The 24,290-nt window shown below is 47.3% G+C and overlaps 1 protein-coding gene and 1 long non-coding RNA gene across 2 annotated transcripts; one reads left to right on the forward strand and one right to left on the reverse strand.

Moving 5' to 3' along the window:
• Nucleotides 1-3,920: 3,920 nt before the first annotated feature.
• PGD (phosphogluconate dehydrogenase) lies at nucleotides 3,921-19,316 on the forward strand. The gene is made up of 13 exons (XM_020890047.2): nucleotides 3,921-4,037; nucleotides 4,631-4,706; nucleotides 5,394-5,573; nucleotides 7,124-7,189; nucleotides 8,021-8,139; nucleotides 10,132-10,201; nucleotides 12,843-12,977; nucleotides 14,761-14,950; nucleotides 17,421-17,551; nucleotides 17,811-17,944; nucleotides 18,320-18,419; nucleotides 18,563-18,685; nucleotides 18,780-19,316. Exons 1-13 carry the CDS (start codon nucleotides 4,030-4,032, stop codon nucleotides 18,897-18,899), a joined length of 1,452 nt encoding a protein of 483 aa, XP_020745706.1. The 5' UTR covers nucleotides 3,921-4,029; the 3' UTR covers nucleotides 18,900-19,316.
• LOC110135338 (uncharacterized) lies at nucleotides 17,939-20,974 on the reverse strand. The gene is made up of 3 exons (XR_002313358.2): nucleotides 20,735-20,974; nucleotides 20,521-20,637; nucleotides 17,939-18,326 (listed from the first exon to the last, which is right to left on the reverse strand). It is a non-coding gene; the product is annotated as an uncharacterized lncRNA (long non-coding RNA).
• Nucleotides 20,975-24,290: the final 3,316 nt, after the last annotated feature.

Here is a 24,290-nt window from a genome sequence, read left to right on the forward strand (position 1 = left end):
ATAGATCCCACATGCCACAACTAAGAGTTTGCATGCCCCAACTAAAGATCCTGTGTGCTGCAGTGAAGGTAGATGATCTTGTATGCTGCAACTAAGACCCAGCACAGCCAATAAGTGAAATTAAAATAAAAGGGGAAGGGATGCTGGTGCATCCTAAAGGGGTGTAGAACTGAGGTAATGATCATGGGGAAAAGGAGGAGATGCCTGGAATGATGTGTTTGAATTGGAAAAATAGATGTTGTGAAATGCATGGGTGTGTCTCCTAGTCAAGTGGGAATATTTTCTCCAGCAAACAATTCAAGTAACCACTTTCTCACCAGATGGGTTTGATCTGTGAGAGTATGGCAAGAAGTTGCAAAAGTGTTTTTCTACCCCTCTCTCCCCAGAAGCTTTCACAAGAAAGCTGAGAGCAATTTTAAAATTCAGTCCTATTTTCCACTGTGGTTTATGTTTCTCCTTTCTGAGATTCTCTCATAACAAAGGGAGAAACTAAGATGTGAGTTCTAAGTACTAAACGCAAGTCCAGTGGGCTTCATTTAACCCTAGTGCTACCCCGTGAGACCTTGTCAATCCTGTTTCACACATGAGGAAACTCTGAGATTTGATAATTTGCCCCAGTTGCACAGCTAGAAAGAGCTGGAACTGGAGCCAGCTAAGGTCAGAGCGTCACCAAAACCTATTGCTTTTCGTTCTCCAGCCAGCAGCCTCCAAGAAAGACATTTTGGATCATTCGAGAAGCCATCTGATCTGACTTCTGGGACAACAGGCTCCCCAACCAATGAGGCTGTCTCCTGATTCCAGGTTTTACTGAACAGGACTTGGAAGGCATCCAGTCCATCCCAACAGGTAGTTCTAGAGTCTCACTGTGTGATTCAGCAAGTCTCGGCTCTCCGAGCCCCAATTTCCTCCTTCCCTAAAATATGAGTTGGGCTAGATCAGTGGTTCTCACACTTGTTGATGTCAGGACAACTTTACACTCTTAAAAATTACTGAAGACACAACAAGCTCTTGTTTATATAAATTATGTCTATTAATATTTACCACTAAAAAAAAAAGAAACCTTGGAATAACAATTTTCCAAAATAAAAGGAAATGCAGTGAGATGAGTGGGCATGCATGCTCAGCTTTGTCCGACTCTTTTGTGATTGAACCCCGTGCACTGTAGCCCGCCAGGCTCCTCCGTCCATGGGATTTCCCAGACAGAAATACTAGAGTGGGTTGCCATTCTCTTCGCCAGGGCATCTTCCCAACCCAGGGATCAAACCCCCGTTTCCTGCTGAGATAGTGGTATTGTTTGATGGTTTTTTAAATCTAACGAACGCTCTGCTTCATACAGCTTAAGACAGATGGATTCTCTTATCTGTCTCTACATTTAATCTGGCCTGTGTTACATGTGATACAGCCCCTAGGGAAACTCCACGGTACACTTGTGAGAGAAAGAGAATGAAAAAGGCAAATAATACCAGGAAATAGCTTCGTCCCCACTTCCCTGGAAAGAGTCTCAAGGACTTTCAGAGGTCCTGATCACTCTTTGAGAATTCTTTCCTCCAGCACTCAGAATCACCAGTGGGTCTTGACAAAATGCACATTTTCTGGCCTATCCCAGACCTGTGGTCTCAGAATTCACATTGAACAAGCTCCCTGTGCGACTTCCCTGGTGATCCAGTGGTTAAGAATCTTCCTTCCAATGTGGGGGATGCAGGTTCAATCCGTGATTGGGAACTAAGATGCCACACGCTGTGGGGCAGCTAAGCCTGCATCACTGCAACTAGAGAGAAGCCTGAACACCGCAACAAAGATTTGATGAGCCAATAAATAACACTGGAGTTTGGGGACATTGGGCTGAAAGAGCTCCAAGATTCCGACCAGCTGGTTCATCTAAAGCTACCAAATCCCCCGTGTGGGTAGAAATGGGATTAAGGCTCAGGTCCCAGTGCAGGGCTCACTGTGGCAGTCAGCTTGCATGCTCTGGTTTGCCTGGCTTATCAGTTCATATCTCCCTAGTCACTTCCTTCCCATTCAGGGTAGCGCTGAGGGCAGCTGGGCACCTTGCTTATAGCTTTAAAATAAATATGAGGCTTGCTTACAGCTGTATTCTGTACCCATAGAAGCAAGAAGGGACCCATGGGCAGGGACTGCTCTTGCTCTCAGGGGGAAGTTCTGTGTTAAGCTTGGCCCCACCTGTACATCTGTGCGGTGAGTCAACCACAGTCCATGAACGTCGTGCCTGCCAGGCAACAGGAGAGTAAAAAGAAAAGAAAAATTGTACACTAAGAAGTGTAATAAGGCTTGGCCGGTGCAAAACAGGCAAATATGGAAGCAGCTCAAGGAAAAAAACTGATACAAAGACTGTCTCTAATGGAGGAACCCTCATATAGAATAGGTACATACAAGATAAAGAGGGCTGTGATACCATATTTAAATTTCAGAGTAAGATTCCACTATTGCATTAACAATTAATAGAAACATTGTATTAACAGAAACATTATTTCTGTGATTTAATTAACACAGGACTTTCAATAGGCAAAAAAGGGCTATAGTGGGACATCTGCTAAGGTGGAAGTTCTAACAGTATCTATTAAAACCTATTTTACAAATTAACCTGTGCAATTGGTGCCATGGAAATAGCCTTGAATGGGTCACAACTGGGTCACTATCTAGCCATTTACTGGCTGTGTGACTCTAGTAGTTAAGCAGCTGCTGAGCACTTACTATGTGCAAGGCACTGTTAAGTGATGCCAAGTATCCACAGAAAGCAACAAAACTCTAAAAGTTACCTGAGGAGCTAAGCTTCGTTCAAGGGCATCTGCACAGGAGGCAGCAGGGTTCAGGGCTGAGAGTGAAGACGCCTTATGCACCAGGGACTGCGCACATGGGAGATGGGATTTAATGCCCTGAACTGCCCGTTCACCCTTAGGTGGCTTCTCTACCTCCAAGCCAGGCCCCATCGCAGCCCAGCAAGTACATCCCCCACCTGCTCTCTGAGCCTGTTTCTTCACCTGTAAAAAGCACTTTGGCCACCTCATGCAAAGAGTTGACTCATTGGAAAAGACCCTGATGCTGGGAGGGATTGGGGGCAGGAGAAGGGGACTACAGAGGATGAGATGGCTGGACGGCATCACCGACTTGATGGGTTTGGGTAGACTCCGGGAGTTGGTGATGGACAGGGAGGCCTGGCGTGCTGCGATTCAAGGGGTCGCAAAGAGTCGGACACGACTGAGCGACTGAATTGAACTGAACTGAAAAAGAGGCAACACGTCTCCCCCCCAGAGTCGTGGTGAGGAGCAACGTTTCTTGGTACTCGTCGCACACGTGCCTACAGACAAGAATATACCTCCAGGGACTTCCCTGGTGCTCCAGTGGCTAAGACTCTGCGGGGTCCGGGTTTGATCCCTGGTGGGGCAACTAAGATCCCCCATGCCACAACTGAGAGTTCTCATGATGCAACTATAACTAAAGATCCCCTAAGCAGCAACTAAGAGCCAGGCACAGCCAAATAAATAAAAATTAAAAAAGGAAAGAATACACCTCGGGCCCTGTCCAGGGTGGAGCAATTCCACGCATAATCCCCAGAGTGAGGCTGGCAAAGGGAGTGATGGACACTTGGACAACAGGCGTCCAAGCGCCCGCTACACTGAAAAGCGCGGCCCGACGTGAGCCATCACTCTTCCGGACCGAGGCTCAGAGCAGAACTCAGGCGCTACGTGTCCTTTGCCCGGGACCCGCGCCCACCGCCCGAGCCACACCCCCGCGGGCGAGCAGGAGGTGTCATCGATGTGCTCGGCGCTCTCCTGAACCAGCCCTAGGAGTGGGCGGGCCTACTTTCCTCAGGTGGTCTAACAGGCGCCGGGCCGGACCAATGGCGTGGCATCAAGACTCCGCCCCGTCCTTCCGATTGGCCAGCGCTGGAAAGCCGCGGCTCCCGGGGCGAGCTGGATCGGGACTCAGCCCGGATCCTCCTGGCCGTGCGCTCCCTGCACTTCGAGTCTGATTGCTCCAGTCCGCTCTGCCGTCGCCGCCGTCGCCGCCATGGCCCAGTGAGTGATCCCGCGGGTGGCTAGGGGACTTTCCGGGGGCCGCCGCTGACACCGGAGCCGCCCCCGACGTCTCCAGAGCCCAGGGGTCTCCAGAGCCCGGCCTCGTGGCGCCCGGAGCCCGGGACCTCCAGAGAAGCGCCGGACCCCATGTCAGCCCCGCGGCCTCGCCTTTCCTGGGACCCAGCCCCTCTGCCCCTGGAGGCGACGCGGGCGGATCCCGTTCCTAGGAAAGGAGAGAGAGGAGGGGACAGGCGTGGCCGAGGGCAGCTCGGGTCCCTGGACGGCCCGGCTGCGGAGACGGAAGGCCTCGGACGCGTCATCACCAGCTCGGCCGTAGCGCAGAAAAGACTCCGTGCCTTGAATCCCCTCCTCGTGCATGTGTCGTTGGTCCAGGAGAACTTGGGGACCCGCGAAGTGGTAGAGGGGGGGTGGCCTGAAGGCTGCAACCCCGGGGTATAAAGTGCAAAAGGGAGGAGTGGGCTAGAGGAACGTTAAAACGAGTTGTTAATTGTATCAAAAGCTGGAAAACTCTGCGTTGTGATGAATTAGGTGCAACTGACACAGTTTCCTTTGTTCCTCTTCCCCTCTTTCAGAGCTGACATTGCCCTCATTGGACTGGCTGTCATGGGCCAGAACTTAATTTTGAACATGAATGACCATGGCTTTGTGGTAAGTGGGGAGGGGCACACTCTTCCCTTGGGGTCCTCCGTGCCTTAGCCTGAGTGTGGGGGACTGTTCTGATTTGGAAGATCCCCTGTAACCTGGAATCGTGGTTCTCTTGCTGTGTGCTCTGTTGTTGCTTAACATTTTTGCGAGAGAGAGAAGGCCCACTTTACATGTGGGGGTGGGAGGGCCGACTTCACAGTCCTCTCAGAAAGGAGTCCTGCTGAACGGATCTGCCCATTCTGTAAGGTTTGTGGCCTTGAGTAAACCTGCCCCTCTCCTGAGGAGAAGAAATCCTTCCGAAAGTGTAGATCTCTAACTTTATTGCCTAATGGGATCTGGAGAAAAGTTCAGATGTGAGTACTGAACTGGCTTAGATACAAGGATTATCAGTGACAAAAGGTAACAGTCTGGAACTAGCTGGTTCCCAGATTTAAGTCCTAACCAAATAGCGACAGGCTCTGGCCCGATATGTTACGGGCAGTTGACCTTTGCTTATATCCAGTCCTTTGCTTTTTTATCCTGTTATAATTAACTTGACGGTGATCCATCAGCACTTGGGTGGAGAAAAGTTAGAATCAGGGTCCTCCCTCCCCAAAACCTTGGGCTGTGTAGAAACCCATTGTCCCTTGATCCTCAGTCTGAAGGTCTTCTGTGTCCTAGATCTCCTAATCAGGCCCCTTGCCTTTCTAGGTCTGTGCTTTTAATAGGACAGTCTCCAAAGTTGATGACTTCTTGGCTAATGAGGCGAAGGGCACCAAGGTGCTTGGCGCGCACTCTTTGGAGGAAATGGTGTCCAAGCTGAAGAAGCCACGGCGGATCATCCTGCTTGTGAAGGCCGGTCAGGCCGTCGATGATTTCATTGAGAAACTGGTGAGGCCGGCTCTCCCTGAACTGCCACTTATCTGACAGGACTTCGTTTAGCTCTTTCACTGCTCTTTAGTTTAGGACTTTTGTCCCTTTCCAGTTTCTGGGTGCAGTGTGCTCACTTCTGACAAGACTGGTGCTTTAACGACTCAGTGGTGTTTAACTTGATTGGCGCTAATTAAGTAAACAGTATATCCTTGGGTGGTAATAATTCTTTGTATATAAAATTCTGAGGCCACCAAGAGACATGTCAATAAGACTTCATTATCAACCAGAATAGAGATATCAGTAATTTCAGTGAACTCTTATCTTTGATGTTCAAAAAAAACTTACAGTTCTGGGACTTCCCTAGCTGTCCAGTGGTTAAGATTCCACTATGCCTCTGTTAAAAAAGAAAAATGACCTAGAAAAGAACGTTGTGATAAATGACACCAGATTTTTTGTGTAGTAAGATGTCAGGCTGCCCAGGACTAGTTCAGACAGAATGAACTGGAAAATTGCAGAGTACTCTTTAGTGTGTGTGTGTGAGAGAGAGAGTCACTCAGTTGTATCTGACTCTTTGCGAACCCCTGGACTATAACCCACCAGGCTCCTCTGTCCATGGAATTCTCCAGGCAAGAATACTGACATGGGTAGCTATTCCCTTCTCCAGGGGGCCTTCCTGACCTAGGGATCGAACCTGGGTCTCCTGCATTGGAGGCAGATTCTTTACCATCTGAGCCACCATGGAAGTCCACTCTTCAGCACAGGACAGTATTAAGTAATATAAACTGGAGCCTTGTGGGGGGAGGTTGAATAATGAATCTCCCTTGTGGGGGGAGATTGAATGATAAAGCCAGCTTAGTTGGTGAGTCATAGGAAGATATTCTTGTTCAACGCCTGGTCTTTTTCTGCCATCTTCAAATGGTGATGATCAAATCATTTATTCATATACCAAACCATTAGATATTTACTGGACCCACACTCTGTTGCAGGGAGAGATTTTATAGATCTTTTAAAACTAATCCAATCTAGGAATATAAATCAGACAGGTGTTACCCGTTGGAAATATAAAATTTTCCAAGTAGGATTTGTTTGTTGTAAAAATCTTAGTTAAAAAGAATCATTTCAGTTGTGGAGAGTTCTGACTGGGTTTGCTTGCTAGCCCTAAGCTTTCAAATAGGGTTTCCCTGGCCTGGTGGCCAGACAGCAAAGAATCTGCCAGCAGGGTGCAAGACCCGGGTTCTCTCTCTAGGTTGGGAAGATCACCCGGAGAAGGAAATGGCAAACTGCTCCAGTATTTTTGCCTGGAGAATTCCATGCACAGAGGAGCCTGGTGGGCTACAGTCCAAGGGTTTGCAAAAGGGTCAGACATGACTGAGTGATTGACACTTTGACTTTCAGCTCTAGCCTCAGAGAGGATTGTTGAAAATTAAACTTTATACACACAAACACACACACACACACACTTTCAGGCTGGGTTTATTTGGGATAAATTCTTGTTTGTTCTAACTGGTCAAGGTATGTTCATTTTTGTCTTTCATTTCTTTTCCTTAATGCTGGTGTCTGGTTAACAGGTACCTTTGCTAGACGTTGGTGATATCATCATTGATGGAGGAAATTCTGAATACAGGGATACCATGGTGAGTGTTCCTCAGTCCACGTTCTTCCAGGTTCTGGGAACATTTTAGAAAAAAGTAGCAGCACTGCACATGTAAGGGAAGAGTGGACATCCTTCTGTGGCGTTGATTCTTTGGGGACTGGCCGTCAAGACATACCTGATGGATGAGGTTCTCACCAGTCACACATGTAACTCAGAAGGATGACTGCTCCTTAGACTTGGCAAGCTGGGCATTTATGCTCATGTTCCCTTTATCTCCACCAATACGTGATACATCATTGGGCAGTGTGGGTGAGGACCGCTGCTCTAATGGTTTCATGTGCTGGGAAAGTCCCGGTACAAGCCAAGTGCTAAATGGCCATAAGTCATGCTTGTATTAAACCACCTCATCATTGAGTCTTATTGTACACGGTCTGTAAGGTGAGAATATATGTTTGGCTTTATTACTTCCTGTTGGGTTGAGTCGTGTCCAACTCCTGCAACCCCATGGACTGTAGTCTACCAGGCTACAGTCCTCTGTCCATAGGGATTCTCTGGGCAAGAATACTGGAGTTGGTTGCCAGTTCCTTCTCCAGGGGATCTTCCCAATCCAGGAATCAGGCCTGGGTCTCCTGCATTGCAGGCAGATTCTTTACCAACTGAGCTACAAGGGAAGCCCTCCCTTTGGGTAGCTATCTTAAACGTCCATGGATTTTTTTAAGTTCCCAAACTGAGGGAATTAAGTATCTTGAATGGCCAGGTTATTCTTGGATTCTTGGGTCACTGAAGTCAAATGTGGGTGTCCATACCTGTCTCATATGGTGGGAGAAACTGATTTTAGGAAATATGATGAAATTCTTTTTCTTTCCTGTAGAGACGGTGTCGAGACCTCAAGGAGAAGGGCATCTTGTTTGTGGGGAGCGGAGTTAGTGGTGGAGAGGACGGGGCCCGGTATGGCCCGTCGCTTATGCCAGGAGGGAACAAGGAGGCCTGGTGAGTACCACAGGCACCACCTGCGTGGGCACAGGGAGCCTGGACCTGGAGATCGGTGGGTGGAGGTCAGCCCTGCCACACACTCTCCTCTGTGCAGTCTGAGTGATGGACATGGGAGACGCTGGACACAGTCTTTTATCTATACATTTTGTTGCTTTGATGTAATGTGTGTGCCTGTTTCTCTTTTCCTTTTTTTTTCTCTGTTATCTCCTCCAGTACCAATATTGGAAGTTCTAAGTAGGCTTCAAGGGTTCAGAGGCTTTAAGAAGGCAGCTCAGATAATGCACTGTCTGGACTTAGGAGTAGGATTTGCCTCTTCAGCTCAGATATAGTTAATCACTGAGTAATGGCAATCAGAGGGGGCCTCTTCCGTTCCCTGGAAACCAGGTAGAGAATTTTTACTTAACTAAGGAAGAAACGAATTTCACATTGCTCACTGTGCTGTGTGTAAGGGGACGGGTAGTCGGCCGGAAGGGAGGTGGTCTGGTGATAATGTAACAGGTGGGCTGTATGAGACAGGGGTTGGGGTGATAAGCTGGGTAGAGGATTAAAATGAAAAGATGCAAGTAATTAGTTATATGTAACTTAGACTGAGGGAAACACCACTGCTGAGGCTGCAGGAAAAGAGAAAGCCAGATAAAGAAAAATAGATGGAGCAGAAGAGAAAGAAATAGAAAAGGAAGGATCCCTTTAAGGGAGACATGGACAGGTAATGTGCTTTTTTGAATGAGTTTGGTTTCCAAGTATTCTAGACTTATACTAGGCAGTAAAGTAAGGCATGATTGGGGGACTTCCCTGGTGGTCTTATGGTTAAGACTCAGCTTCTATTGTAGGGTGCATGGGTTCAGTCCCTGTTTGGGGAACTAAGATCCCACATGTTTTGAGGCTTGGAGAAAAAAAAGTTAAAAAGAATTTATTAAAAAAGGAGTGATCAAATCCAGTCCCCAGAGATGAGGGGTTTATTGGGGAAGATTATTCTTTTAATTACTCCCCTAATGACTAGTTAGTTAGTTCATTCGCTCAGTCATTTCCTACTCTTTGGGACCCTGTGGACTGCAGCATGCCAGGCTTCCTTGTCCATCACCAACTCCCAGAGCTTGCTCGCTCATGTCCATCGAGTCGGTGATGCCATCCAACCATCTCATCCTCTGTCGTTCCTCTTCTCCTCCTGCCTTCAATCTTTCCCTAATGATTCTCTTCAGTATGTTAAAATCTAGAAGCAGAGGCCTTCCTGCTTCTCAAAAGCTTGAAAAAATTTACCTTGGGTACTGCCCAGTGGGGGCTGTTAGAATTGCAGACAATACACACGAAAGTGCTATATACAGACATTCATGAGTGCTCCAGTTCCCGTGAATACATTTTCCTGACTGGCCCGTCAGGAGCAGAAATGGTACTTTTACCTGAAGAAGTGAGTCAGAGTCCAGGGAAGCTCTGAAGGGTTACAGTGGAGCTGCCTCGGCCCCTCATCCTTTCCAGTGCTCTCAGGTTTTGTGTCTTCACCGAATCCCTTCTGTGAAGTAGCCTGTATTAGTTGGTAGTGAGAACATAAGGAAGAGGTGTCAGGAGTTACAGGAGGCGTGCAAGGAATGCAGAGCAGCTGCTTTTTCTCCGAACGATAAGGAGTGCAGCTCTTAGAAGCACTTCCGGGTTCTGTCTGTCCAGGATCCTGCCGTCAGTGATAACATCATTCCAGACAATAGAAGGCTCTGTGGGAACGGCAGGGATCGCAGTGTCTTCTGAGATGCACAGAAGTTACTCTTGGGGCTTTGCTGACCCTTCCGCCCAGGCTTTTTGTCTCCTATCTCAAACCAGATAGTCCGCAGCCTCCAACTGGCTTACCTTGAGGACTTAGCTTATTCATTACTTTTTCAAGGGCATTTCCACCTCCCATTAGAAAGGAAAAATTGGGTGGGAGGGGCCGTCCTTGAGAACTTAAGGGAGCCCTCAGCCCTTCTGTTCTTGGCAGCTGAACCACGCGCTTCCCTCCCGCAGGCCGCACATCAAGGCCATCTTCCAAGGCATCGCCGCCAAAGTGGGGACGGGAGAACCCTGCTGTGACTGGGTAGGTTCTGGGCCCCTCTTGAGCCGGTTGGCACCACGGGCAGAGTGTGCAGAGGATCACTGCAGGCCCGGTGGTTTGCTTTGTCACATGAGCACCTCAATCTTTTAAGTCACTAGCATAGCTGGTGTCTAAAATGTGTCTATTGTACATTCCTTGTATCTTAATATTCATAACTGGAGGTTGATTTTTTTTTTGGAGGTTGATATTAAAAGCAACCCTTCTCAATTAATCTAAAATATGGACTCCTTAAAAAAGGAACAGGAAAGACAAGGTGAACTAAGATTTTTTAGTCACATTACTTCATGGCTAAAGAAAGAATGCCAAGGGAATTCCCTGGCGGTCCAGTGGTTAGGACTTCACGATCTCACTGCCATGGCCTGGGTTCAGTCCCTGGTTAGGGAACTAAGATCCCATAAGCTGCACAGCCAAAAAAAAAAGAATGTCAGAATCAAATGTGTAGTTTGCTCCTGGGATGGGTACTCTGTGCTAGATTAGCACAGAAAAGCTGCAGCTTTTTGCCCTCACTGAATGTGACAGAGGCCAAGGCTAATACTTCCCTTTCCTATATTTTGTGTTATGAATAAAATACATTGTCTCTTGTTACAGCTTCAGTCCATCCCATCAATGAAAAGAGCGCTGGGCTGGGGACACATGAGTTGTCATACTGGCTCCCCACTAACTAGAACTGTGACATTAGGTGGTCACTGTGTTCCCTGGGCTTCAGCCACTGTGTCCTCTGGGCTTCAGTTACTGTGTTCCATGGTCTTCAGTCACTGTGTTCCGTGATCATCGGTCACTGTGTTCCCTGGGCCTCAGTCACTGTCTTCCATGGGCTTCAGTCACTGTGTTCCGTGGGCTTCAGTCACTGTCTTCCGTGGGCTTCAGTCACTGGGTCCCCTGGGCTTCAGTCACTGGGTCTCCTGGGCTTCAGTCACTGTCTTCCATGGGCTTCAGTCACTGGGTCCCCTGGGCTTCAGTCAGGGGGTCCCCTGGGTTTCAGTCATTGGGTCCCCTGGGCTTCAGTCACTATCTTCCATGGGCTTCAGTCACTGGGTCCCCTGGGCTTCAGTCACTGTCTTCCATGGGCTTCAGTCACTGGGTCCCTTGGGCTTCAGTCACTGTCTTCCATGGGCTTCAGTCACTGAGTCCCCTGGGCTTCAGTCACTGGGTCCCCTGGGCTTCAGTCACGGGGTCCCCTGGGCTTCAGTCACTGTGTCCCATGGTCTTCAGTCACTGTCTTCCATGGGCTTCAGTCACTGGGTCCCTTGGGCTTCAGTCACTGGGTCCCCTGGGCTTCAGTCACTGTCTTCCATGGGGTTCAGTGTTCTCATTTGTCAAATACGGGGGTTGGGCTGGGTGACCTCCAAGATCGCATTAGCTCCTAATCTCCTGGAATTTTATTCTACGTACCATTTTTATGATGTTTTCTTTTACATGAGATAAAAGATAGGGATGAAACAAGGACTCAAGGACACAGGGAATAAGGGGTCCTCCCCATGCCCGGGCCTGACAGGGCCTGGTGACTAAGCTGCCCTCACACTTTAACCCGTGGTCACTGAGGTCAGTCAGAACTCCTTGTGTCAAGAGGGGCTGGTGCTGTGATTCAGAGGACTGAGTAACTTCCTCACAAGTGTGGAGGATTGGGAAGGGAGGTTGTTCCTTGAATAAATTGCTACAGTAAAAATGAAGGTACAGTGGCAGTAACTTTTTTTTAGATACATTTAGGACATAACCATGGAGAAAATAACAGTACTTCCTTGTGTATCTTGGTCAACTCTGGTTGACTTTCCATAGCCCCAAGCCCTACCCTTAGGTTATTGAAAAAACTGGTCTAGACACTAAAAGTGGGCACCCCTTAGTTCAGTACTGAAGTTATAGGAAGGAAGGGGTGAAGCAAGGTGTTATTAGCCATGTTATTTAACGGCCAAAGAAAGTGTCAGAACCAGGAGGGGGTAGGTCAGCAGTGGTAACGCGGGTGGAGGAAGCGTCTGTGTAAGGGTGACCTGGGACAGCATTCCTCCCGGCTGTGCGACTGCGGGGACACCGCTTAGGCTGCCAGCACCGTCCACGGGCAGGCATGTCCCAGCACGTCCCTGGCCTGGAGATGGCAGCACCTGACGGTGCAGTCTGATGCCCCGTCACGCTCCTCGTCCAGACTCCTTGCCCTCAGCCAGTTTTCAGGTACTCTGGCTTCCCATGTGGCTTGTCCACAGGGACAGAGGAGGGTGTCGCTTGGACTAACACTGGTCACCACTAAGATACACTAAGTTAAATTTCTCATCATAAATTCACAAAGTGGTATTGTGGTTTTGTAACCTTACTGGCTTTACTGTACATCAGTACCTTGTCCACTCTGGCACCCTGGCGAGAACACATTTCTGGGCTTACATGGTTGAGGGCCAGACCTTGCATCTGAGGTCTCCTTACCCCTCAGCAGCCATTACAACTACAGAACCTTTCTATATTGTTTGAAGTACAAGTGGTTTAACTGGTGGCCAGCTCGTTTCCCCTTGCGGTTGAAAATACTGTAGATACGTCTTCATTTTTTTGTCTGGGGAGGGAGTCTGGCCAAAGAATTGGGCACGGGCTCCTCTGGTGTTTTGTGGACCCCTGAAGGCCTCTTGGCTTGTGGCTCTAACAGGTGGGGGACGAGGGTGCGGGACACTTTGTGAAGATGGTGCACAACGGCATAGAGTACGGGGACATGCAGCTCATCTGTGAGGCCTACCACCTGATGAAGGACGTCCTGGGCATGGGACACCAGGAGATGGCCAAGGTGAGCCTTGGGCGGGGCGGGAGTGCTGCATGCTCAGTCGTGTCTGACTCTTGGTAACCCCATGGACTCTATAGCCCACAAGGCTCCTCTGTCCATGGGATTCTCCAGGCAGGAATACTGGAGTGGGTTGCCACTTCCTTCTCCAGGGGATCTTCCCGACCCTGCATTGGCAGGTGGATTTTTTTTACCACTAGCACCACCTCAGGAGCCCCATGGGTGGTAGCAATAAATCTTTGCTCATACTTTTTCTCTTGGTCATTCTGGTGGCCTGGCTGGACTCAGTGATAGGATCATAAAATCTGACAGCCGATCACTCAGCCAGGGGCTCTTGATGGTAATCACCACCCCCACATGATGGTGTGTCAGGCCAGTGTCACTCAACTGCAGGGTCCCTCGTGGGAGGAGCAGCAGAAGCCTGCTTTTCTGATCAAGGTGGGACTGGCTGACAGTTAATCAAAAAGTTAGAGATGGAAACAAGTGTCTCCCCCAACATTTTATTATGAAAGTGTTCAAACATATAAGACAACTGAAAGAATGAGTGATCACTTACATACACACAACCTAGACTATACCATTAACATTTTGCTATATTAAGTACTTGCTTTATTGAGTATCTGTCCATCCCTCTATTAGTTTTATATAAATATATTTCTTATATATATTTGAAATGTATACTTCAAAGTAAACTGCAGGTATTAGTACTCTTTGGATACTTCAGCATCATTAAATAGGCAAACATTTATTTTTTGGCCACATAACAGGTGGGATCTTAGTTCCCTGACCAGTGGAAGTCTTAACTACTGGACTAACAATGAAGTCCCCTATTCTGAGCTTCCACTGCAGAGGACATGGGTTCCATCCCTGGTTGGAGAACTAAGACCCCACATGCTTTACAGTGCAGTCCCCCGAAAAAATATAGGAAGGTATGTTCAAGAATTCATTCACCCATCATTTTATGAGACTTGGGTCCTCTTAAGTGTGGCCATGCTGATAAGCATTCTAGTCAGCCTTCTCATCTAGAGCTCATCCTTTCAATTATTTCCAGTAGAACATGATTAAAAGATGCTTACTTGCAAGGCACACAGTGCAGAATCCTTCCAGATTCTCTACATTTTTTTCCTCCTAATTTTTATTTTTTTTAATTTTTCCCTCCTAACTTTTAAATGTGTGTCATCCCCATTTACCTTGTTTTACTGATTTTTCTTTATTGTTCTTTCAAAAACAATGACTTAGTTTTCCTAGAAATACTACTTTTTTGTGTGTGTTCATATTTAATTTGTTTACATAATATGAGTGCTGTATTATATGCCAGGCACTCTTCTATGTTGGGAATATATTAGTGGAAAAAACCAAAGTCCTTGCCCTCATGGATCTTGAGAAGACAGACAATAATGACTGATTATAAAAAGCTAGTTCATGATCATTATTGTAAAGAAAAGTAAAGGGATGTATGAGGCCGCTCTCTGGATCGACTGATGGAGAAAGGTGACTGTACGGAGACCCATGCGAGGTGAGGGTACACCCAGCTCAGGGAAGCACAGTCTGCTGATCAGAAGACCAGCATCAACAGGCTGCAATCAGATGCAGCTGCCTCTCAACATAAAACTCAGCTGGTGGGAGAAGTGTTCGGGTGTCCTGGAGAGGAGCCGGTTAGCTTCAGGTGTTGAGCAGGTTGTGAGCATCCGTCAGTATTGACAGGGGAGAAGGATGAGTCCGTTAAGGGAGTGTCTCCTGTATAATCTTGGTTTCTCTCACATTGTTTTCTTTCATGTCTTGCACACAGGCCTTTGAGGAATGGAATAAGACAGAGCTGGACTCATTCCTGATTGAAATCACAGCCAGTATTCTCAAGTTCCAAGATGCTGATGGCAAACACCTGCTGCCAAAGATCAGGGACAGCGCGGGGCAGAAGGGCACTGGGAAATGGACCGCCATCTCTGCCCTGGAGTACGGCGTGCCTGTCACCCTCATCGGTAACGCTTAGCTTTTGACTGAACTGTTCTGTCTCATGATTTTGATCCTGATGTCCTTCTGGAGTGTTAGTATAGCCCGGCCACTGAGAGTTAGCAGCTCTTTCCGAGCACCTATTCAACCCTAGTCGGCTTTCCAGGTGCAGTCTGTTCTTCCTGCATTTGCGTAAATTTACAGTGTGAGAGAAGCTGAAGCTGCCTTTGAATCTCTTTGTAATCCTTCTGCCAGTCATGTGAGCTTTGAAATGAATTCCAGAATCACTGTCTTGTCTTTTGCAGTTTGACTTTGAGGATTATTATTATTTTTTTTTTTTGGCTGCACTGCTCAGCTTGTGGATCTTAGTTCCCTGACCAGGGACAGAAGCCGGGGCCATGCAGTGAAATCGCTGAGTCCTAATCACTGGACTGCTGGGGAAGTCCCTGGATCATTTTAACATTAGTGAATTAACTACAGTCAGTGACTCAAGGTCTTTTTAATAGGAAAGGTAACTGTAGTGGAATTTTTCATACAGCAGTTCACACAATAATAAAATCTTAGGTACTCAACATTTATTACTATTTTGCTAAGGTTTTTTCTCAGTTATCTAAGAAAATATTACTTATGCATTTCCAGTCCTTTAATATTTCTTTCCTTTCCTAAGTTCCTTCTCCTTTTAGAAGAGTACTGCTATCCTGAAGTTGTCTTATATCCTTCCCACCCTTGTTTTTTTATTTTAATGAGCTAAGCATCAAACTCAAAAAGATGTAGAGAGAAGGAAATAATCAGCAGAGATAAAAATACTAAGAGGATTAACAGAACTGCATGATGGTTCTTTAAGAATAAAATAGGGACTTCCACCACAGGGGTGCACAGGTTCAGTCCCTGATGGGGGAGCTAAGATCCCGCATGCCTTTCTCTGTGGCAAAAAAACAAATAAAAACGAATAAAATAGATACATTCCGGCAAGACTGAAACGAAGAGTGAAGGAGGGCCCTGGCCTGTTTAATGACAGGTTGGTTGTTGCTCCTGGCAGAGTGGCTCCCCAACGCTGTTGGCTCTTCCAGACGCGGGTTGCCTTTCCCTCCCTAATCTCCCCAGCTTTGGTTTCCTGGTTAATTACGCTTCACTGTTCACAGTGAACAGGGTGGTTGCAGGCCTGGTGAGGAGGGAAGCAGTTAGTCCAGCTCTCCAGAGAAGGAAGTGGGCTGCTATTTAGCTAATCTGAATACCATCCTGGGGGCGGGGGGCGGGGGCGGATCATGGAACCAGTAACTGAGAGCAGTTGTTCATCATTGACTCAAATATATGAGTATTACAGCCCTCAAGAGAATCCTGCTCAGACGTTTCAGAGACTTTGTCCCTTCCTATGGATGGCAGGCAGCTTCCTCCCTGGCCAGGTGCCATGCTTGCTTGCTGAACTAATGGGGAAGCAAGTCTTCTGTCTAATCTTTCAGCAACCCTGCGGTTACACCACACTTGCCTTCTTGTGCATTTTGTCTTTCGAAGCCTCTACCCAGGACTGCTAAGTCATCATGTGTGTGCAAGAGCCCAGAGAGGCGGACAGGGCCAGGGAGACACCCGCTCTTAAGTCTATGGCCAGAATCCTTTCCTCAAAACTGAGGTCCCCTGTTAGTCCCTAAAGGTTTTACTTCATTTTGTCTGTTGGGAAAAATGGTCAGTTATTCTAATTTTGCAAATTGTCAATTGGGTGAATATTTATAAGTGATGATTTTTAAGATACCAAATGGTCTTAATATTAAAATACTATACCGAGGGAATTCCCTGGAGGTCCAGTGGTTAAGACTGTGCACTTCCACTGCAGGCACCATGGGTTTGATCCCCAGTCAGGGAACTAAGATCCTCTATGCCACCTGCCTCACCAAAAAGATAAAGTACTATACTGAAATTTTTTTACTCAAATGAAATAAAATTGTTAAAACTGTAATGATGATCATGGATATACCGAAAATTAAACTGTAAGAATTAGAAAATGGAATTTTATGAAGGGTGAAGTCTGTGTTTCTTCTCAATGTACTGGTTGTTTCAGAGTTATGGGTATTAGTGCTTAAAAGAAAATAAATTGAGTCATTGGTGAGCATTTAAAAATTAAAGTCCTCCCAGCTGGAACAAATTTTACCATTGGACCAACACCGAGTTAATTCTTAATAGTGATTTTATAGTAATAATAGTGATTCTTCTGCTTCATTTTTCCCCTTAAAGCGCCCCCTTTGAATTTCATGGTGGTCTTTGTGGTTGAATACCAACATTTATGTGGAAGACTGACTTGGACTTCTAATTTTCAGATTAACTGTTTCGAGCTTCTTAGGAAAGTTTGTTTTAACTCTGGGGGCCTAAGGTTGAGGCTTTCAGCCCTTTGTAACACTGAAGTCGTGCTCCACTTCTGCTCCCCTCACCACTCTGGCTCGAGCACTCCTCCTCGGGTTCTGTGTGCGCACACTAGTGACACATTATCTACCCCCTCCCCCCACGCAGGAGAAGCCGTCTTTGCGAGATGCTTGTCATCTCTGAAGGACGAGAGGATCCAAGCCAGCAAAAAGCTGAAGGGGCCTCAGAGTATCCCTTTTGAGGGAGATAAGAAATCATTCCTGGAGGACATTCGAAAGGTGGGGTGCAGGCCCTGTGGGGGTGGGGTAGGGGAGGGGGCTGCTGCCAGAGAGCATCCTGAGGCCACATGGAGGGGTACAGTCCAGCCTTGCCCTTTGATCGGATCTGCAGCCTGTCCTAAACTGTAGTCCTTGCACTGCTGGGGGTGGGGATGAGGCAGCAGGATCTGTGCTGCTGGGGCGAATGGGGAGGGGGCAGGGAGGATAGGGCATCCGTGTGCTGACTGCAGTTCTGATGAGTCTTGGTGTCCGTCTTCAGGCCCTCTATGCTTCCAAGATCATCTCTTACGCTCAGGGCTTCATGCTGCTAAGACAGGCGGCCACTGAATTTGGCTGGACCCTCAACTATGGCGGCATTGCCCTCATGTGGAGGGGGGGCTGCATCATCAGGAGGTGAGTGGCGGTGGGGGAACCGGGGGCTCAGGCGCTCGCAGAAGGGCTTTCCTGGAGCTGTACAGGGAGTCCTCGCTGGCAACCAGGCAGCTTTAGGAATCACGCCTCACCTTCTTCCTGTGTGTCAGTTATGTGAGTGTCCACATCACCCCGTCTAAAGTGCTTGCTTCCATGTGCACCGTCGTGCCGTCTGCCCAGACCTGTCGCGACCTGGGCTTCGGTGTTGCTGGTCCGTACAGCAAGCTTTGGGGGTGGGATTGGGAGGACAGGTGCCTTTGTAGCTCGCTGGGGTATCTGTTAACTTCCTCTCCTTTCTGCCAGGCTGTCAGCCTGCTACTTGAGATTCATTGACTTCCTCTCTCTTGGTTATTTCAGTGTATTCCTGGGAAAGATAAAAGATGCATTTGATCGGAACCCAGGACTTCAGAATCTATTGCTGGATGACTTCTTTAAGTCAGCTGTGGAAAACTGCCAGGTGTGTAGCCCAGAGCTGGGTGGTATGGGAATTCTGTCTCAGTGGGTTTTGCTCTGAAGGGTGTCTGCTTTTTCACACATGCCTGAAAGTCTGTCTTTTCCGAGAGCTAGTTACTAGTTTCTGGCTTTGCTTTTCTGGCTCAGGACTCCTGGCGGCGGGCCATCAGTACTGGTGTCCAGGCAGGCATTCCCATGCCCTGCTTCACCACTGCTCTCTCTTTCTACGATGGGTACAGACACGAGATGCTGCCGGCCAACCTCATCCAGGTAAGCTTTAGGGTGGGTGGTGAACATGCACCTGGGTGGTGCCCAGAGTCCCGTGCCTGCCTCTGTCCTAACCAGCCCGTCCCTTGTTCTCCAGGCCCAGCGGGACTACTTCGGGGCGCACACCTACGAACTCTTGGCCAAGCCGGGCCAGTTCCTGCACACCAACTGGACAGGCCATGGCGGCAGCGTGTCCTCATCGTCGTACAACGCCTGATGGGATTCTGTTCCAAGCCGTGACTTTGCAGACCGGGGCATTCCGTTTGCCACACCGCACTGCTTACATGGTCCTCTGCCCTACTTTCTGCTCAGATCTTTTAAAATATCATGTGTCGTAAGAAACTCCTCTGAAGAGTTGGCCCAAGTCTCTATGTGCAAGTAGTTCTGAGAGAATCAGCACGCCCTCTGCCCTTGCCCCTTGGGACGGAGCAGGAGTGGAGTGTGTGCGAGACAGTGTGAGCCAGCTCCCCGAGGCAGAGTTCCCCGCATGTCCCCTGTGGGTGAGGGAGGCAGCAGCTCTCATCAAGGTGGGGAAAGGTTTTGTGGAATTTGATCAAACTGGATCCTTTGTATCACACACCTGAACCCCCTTTCCTTTTACTTAATAAAAGAAAAAAAAAAAAAACATGAAAAATCGTATTTATGCTTTTCCTCCAGACTCTTTAAGTAGTCTTACCTCATCCACACTGAGCCACAGCCTCACTGGCAGAAAGATGTGCACCTGATTTCATTACATTTGAATTAGTTTATTTCCTTTATTTAGTCTTGTTAAATATATTTTCTTATTTTCTTTAAAAAAAAAATAAAAAACCAATACCAGAAACACTAAAGTTAGGTAATGATTAACTCTGGAGGGAAGGGTGAGGAAATAGTCAAGAAGTGAGTGAACTACCTTATGACCTGGCTGTATGACTTAAGACAAATTATTTAAGATTTCTGGCCTCTGTTTTCTCATTTGTAAAATGGGGATAATAATCACACCTGCCTCCTTAAGAAGCTTCCCTTGTGGCCCAGCTGATAAAGAATCCGCCTGCAATTTGGGAGATCTGGGTTTGATCCCTGGGTTGGGAAGATCCCCTGGAGAAGGTAACAGCTACCCACTCCATTATTCTGGCCTAGAGAATTCTGGCCTCCTTAAGGCTATTTTGAAGATACACCTGGTAAAAACTGAACAACACTTGACACATAATAAGCACCTACATAAATGGTAATTATTATTATTTGTAATTATTGGTAATGGTAATTATTACCACTTGAGGGTGTGCCTGTCCTGGACACAGTGGTATTTCTGAAGAAACCAAATGTTACTTCTCAGCATTTACTGGTGAATTCACTTTACAAACCAGCCCTGAAACAGTTCTTGGCGGGGCTCCTCTGTGTGCTCAGGTGTGTAAGTTAAGACAAGCAGATCTTCACTGAATATACCACCAATATAACCCCTTCACCACCACCACCCTGCCAGGGGGTGGAGCTTGGTGGGGGTTGGGCGTGGGAGGAGGTAGACTGAGTCAGCAGGTCTGGGGTGGGAAACCCATATTCTGCATTTCTTTTTAAAAATTATTTTAGAGAATAATTACTTCACAATATTGTGATGGCTTTTGCCATACATCAACACCAATCAGCCACAGGTATACCTGTGTATACATTCTGCATTTCTAACAAGCTCCCAGGTTCCCATTGTGGCATAAGAAGGGCAAGATAAAAGGAAACTGTTTTTATTGTTAAAATAATATGAATCCTTTGCCTGGGTGGTTTTTTTTTCTATATATTATTTCATGCCTTAGGAATTTTATATACCATGACTTATTAGAAAAATACATTGATAAAAAACTACTTACGTTTGCTCTAGTAAAGGCAGCTCAGCCCAATGTTTAGAGCCTGGGCCCATACCTTAGATTCACCACTAATTCATGGTTACTCTGATCCTTAACCTTGGTACCTATGTGCTGCCTCGTCTGTAAAAAGATGATAATCGCGCCTGTGTCACAAAACTCTTTTGAGGATTAGTGTTTGCCACATAGTGAATCCTATTTATGATTTACTCTTTACTACCTGCCTCCTGGTGAAGGTGAGGTAGTTGAACAATCTTAATTAAAAGTGGCTGGAGGTGGACACAGACCGGTTCTGCTCCCAGCCTGGTGGGTCCTGTCCAGCACAACTGCTGCGGGGACAGTCCGGGGTCTGTTCTGGCAAAGGGCTTCCCTTGGCAAAAAAACACTTTGTAGGCCTATTATGATGTCAGCCACAGCTTCTTCCTGCTTTATGTGGGACAGAAAGGAGTTAATTAGAAAAACATGGGGGAGGGAGGAAGGCTCAAGAGGGTCGAGATATATACACACACATAGACCTGATCGATGTTATATATCAGAAACTTAACACAATATCGTAAAGCAATCACACTTCAATTGAAGGAGAAAAAAAAGAAATGGATTCAACAAGGGAGCAGACATGATCTCTCAGCAGAGGCTTTAGGCAGGGGATTTGCAGCTGTCATCTTTGAGGCAGATGGAAGCCATCTTTTCAGGAGGGGTAGAGAGACCATCAGGATGTATATGCCATGCTTAGTATGTATGTTAGCACAGACACGTTCACTGTCTAGTAATGGATACGCAGTGCCAGTTTCTGCCCAGTGTGTAACAAACCATCCTAAACCCCGTGGCGTAACATACTACCATTTTTTTATATCCTGAGAGTCAGACATTTGGAAGGCTACCTGGGTGACGGCTTATCTCTGTTCCACAATATCTAGGGGCCTCAGCTAGGAAGACTTGAAAGCTGGGGGTGGTTCCATGGCTGGGACCACGTGGAGGTGTCTGTCTTCTTCATTCATCAGGTGGCCAGTGTTGGCTGGGACCTCAGCCCTCGCTATCAGCTGGAAAGGTACATGGTGGCCTCACCATGTGGTCTCAACTGAGGCAAACATCTTACTTGGTGGCTCAGTGTTGCAGCTAACAAAACAAACACCACTTTGCCTTTAAGGCCTAGCCATATTGGCAAATAAACAGGGAAACAATGGAAACAGTGACAGACTTTATTTTCTTGGGCTCAAAAATCACTGCAGATGGTGACTGCAGCCATGAAATTAAAAGACGCTTGCTCCTTGGAAGAAAAGCTATGACAAACCTAGCCAGTGTATTAAAAAGTAGAGATACTCCTTTGCCGACAAAGGTCTGTCTAGTCAAAGCTGTGGTTTTTCCATTAGCCATGTATGAATGTGACAGCTGGACCATAAAGAAAGTTGAGCACTGAAGAATTGATGCTTTTGAACTGTGGTATTGGAAAAGACTCTTGAGAGGTCCTAGTATTGCAAGGAGATCAAACCAGTCAATCCTAAAGGAAATCAACCCTGAATATTCATTGGAAGAACAGATGCTGAAGCTCCAAAACTTAGACCACCTGATGCAAAGAACTGACTCACTGGAAAAGACCCTGACACTGGGAAAGATTAAAGGCAAGAGAAGAAGGAGATGACGGAGGATGAAATGGTTGGAGGGCATCATCGACTAAATGGACATGAGTTTGAGCAAGCTCTGGAAGAATAGTGAAGGACAGGAAAGCCTGGCGTGCTGCAGTCCATGGGGTCGCAAAGAGTCAGACACGACTGAGTGACTGCACAACAACAGTGGATGTAGCAGAGCATTATTTCAGCCACATTATATCAGTTACAAGAGATTTATAAGTTCAAGGGAAGGAATATTAGGCTTTACCTCTTGATGGTGGAGTGGAGAGTTCTAGAGGAGCATGTGGGTCAGGAGATTTTTCTTTTTTTTTTTCAAATATAATCTGCCAAATATGCTTCCTTTGAAAATGACAATTTGTGATATGGGGAGGTTGGGAACTCTGGCCTTATTTGGGGGTTTTCCTGAGGGCCTCATATAGTAGTCAATGGCACACATGAGAATATAACAATAGCTAACAGAGGGTGTGCCAGGCACTGTTTTAAGTTTACTTATTTAATACAAAACCTCTGAAAGAGGTACTATCACTATTCCCAGTTTACAGACAAAGCCTGAGGATGTGAAGTAACTTGTCCAAGGTCACAGAGCTCCTGCAGAACTGAAGTCTGAGCCAGAACCCACATATACAATCACCAGGTTATCCTACCGCTCAGGGTGGCCAATGGGGGAGTCACACATTGCTGTAACCATTGGTTTGGTGGTGAGAGAATCTGAAGCTCCGGACATCATGAGTTCTTGTGCTCAGTCACTTGGTTGTGTCTGACTTTCTGACCTCATGGACTGTAGCCCGAGAGAGGCTCCTCTGTCCATGGACTACTCCAGGCAAAATAGCACAGTGGGTTGCCATTTCCTCCTCCAGGGGATCTTCCCAACCCAGGATCGAAACTGTGTATCTATGTCTGCTGCACTGACAGGTGGTCTCTTTAACACTGTGCCACCTGGGAAGCCCCTATCGGACACTTGATCTTAGCCAAAAGGCCACCAGCTCCTAGAATATATCTAACAGCTGATGGAGATGGAGTTTTGAATTGACATTTTACAGTGAAAATTTAGGAAAAATGAATGATTCAACATTTATGGTCTCCTATTTAATGCAGCTGGAAAGGGCTCAGGAAGCCTGCACTGTGCTTGCCCTGTTTATGGTGAGGGCAGTGGGACCAGGGCAGAGGATAAGACCGTGGACTCAGAGGCCAGGCTGCTTCAAATCTGGGCTCTACCACTTCCTGCCAATTTTAACCTCAGGCAAAGTTCTTTCACCTGTGGGACCCTCTTCATATATAAAATGGGGGTAATGGTACCTACCTCCGACAGCAAGGCACCTGGAGCACGTTCACGAGCAAGTCAGCGCTCAGTGAGTGTTAATCCCTGGTGATCACCAGGAGGGCCTTGTTCCCTGGTGTGACGCAATGCTGCCACATAGTGGCCAGTTTGGAGAAGGGCATGGCAACCCACTCCAGTATTCTTGCCTGGAAGATCCCATAGACAGAGGAGCCGGGAGGGCTACAGTTCATGGGGTCGCAAAGAGTGGGATGCAACTGAGTGGCTGAGCACAGAGTGGCCAGTTTACACGGCAGCTTTTCATCCAGTAAAAACAGTTCCTACCAAACCGCTGACCCCTGAACAACAGCTCACCCCACCCTTGAAAATCTGTGTATAACTTATACTCATTACAACCTCCAAATCTGTGGTTCTGCACCTGCAGATTCAATCCACCTCAGATTCTGTGTGTGCTAAGTCACTTCAGTCGTATCAGACTCTTTGCAGCCCTAAGGACTGTAGCCCACCAGGCTCCTCTGTCCATGGGATTTCCCAGGCAAAAATGCTGGAGTGGGTTGCCATTTCCTTTTCCATGGGATCTTCCTGACCCAAGGATTGAACCCATGTTTCCTGTATTGGCAGGCAAGCTCTTGACCACTAAAACCTCCTGGGAAGCCCTAATCAACCCCTAATGGCTTTGTATGTTGAACTTCTGCCTCCTCAGCACCCCTCCCCTGCTTAGGATTCAGCTGAGGTGAGGGGTAGCTGTGGGCTGAGGAGTCAAAAGGAAACCCTGTATGATTCTTCATCTGCAGCCTCTCTCCTCTATCCCTGACTCCTCCATAGAGGTAGTAGGAGGGAGGCCGCTTGTATATTCTTCCAATGAAGCACAA

This window comes from Odocoileus virginianus, chromosome 11, assembly GCF_023699985.2.
Source record: "Odocoileus virginianus isolate 20LAN1187 ecotype Illinois chromosome 11, Ovbor_1.2, whole genome shotgun sequence".
NCBI lineage: Eukaryota > Metazoa > Chordata > Mammalia > Artiodactyla > Cervidae > Odocoileus > Odocoileus virginianus.

What these genes read in the sequence shown, in the direction of transcription:
- PGD (XM_020890047.2), top strand. An exon ending in TCCTGGAGGACATTCGAAAG is followed by an intron (nt 17,552 to 17,810) that starts GTGGGGTGCAGG and finishes GTCCGTCTTCAG; the next exon opens with GCCCTCTATGCTTCCAAGAT. An exon ending in CAGCTGTGGAAAACTGCCAG is followed by an intron (nt 18,420 to 18,562) that starts GTGTGTAGCCCA and finishes TTTCTGGCTCAG; the next exon opens with GACTCCTGGCGGCGGGCCAT.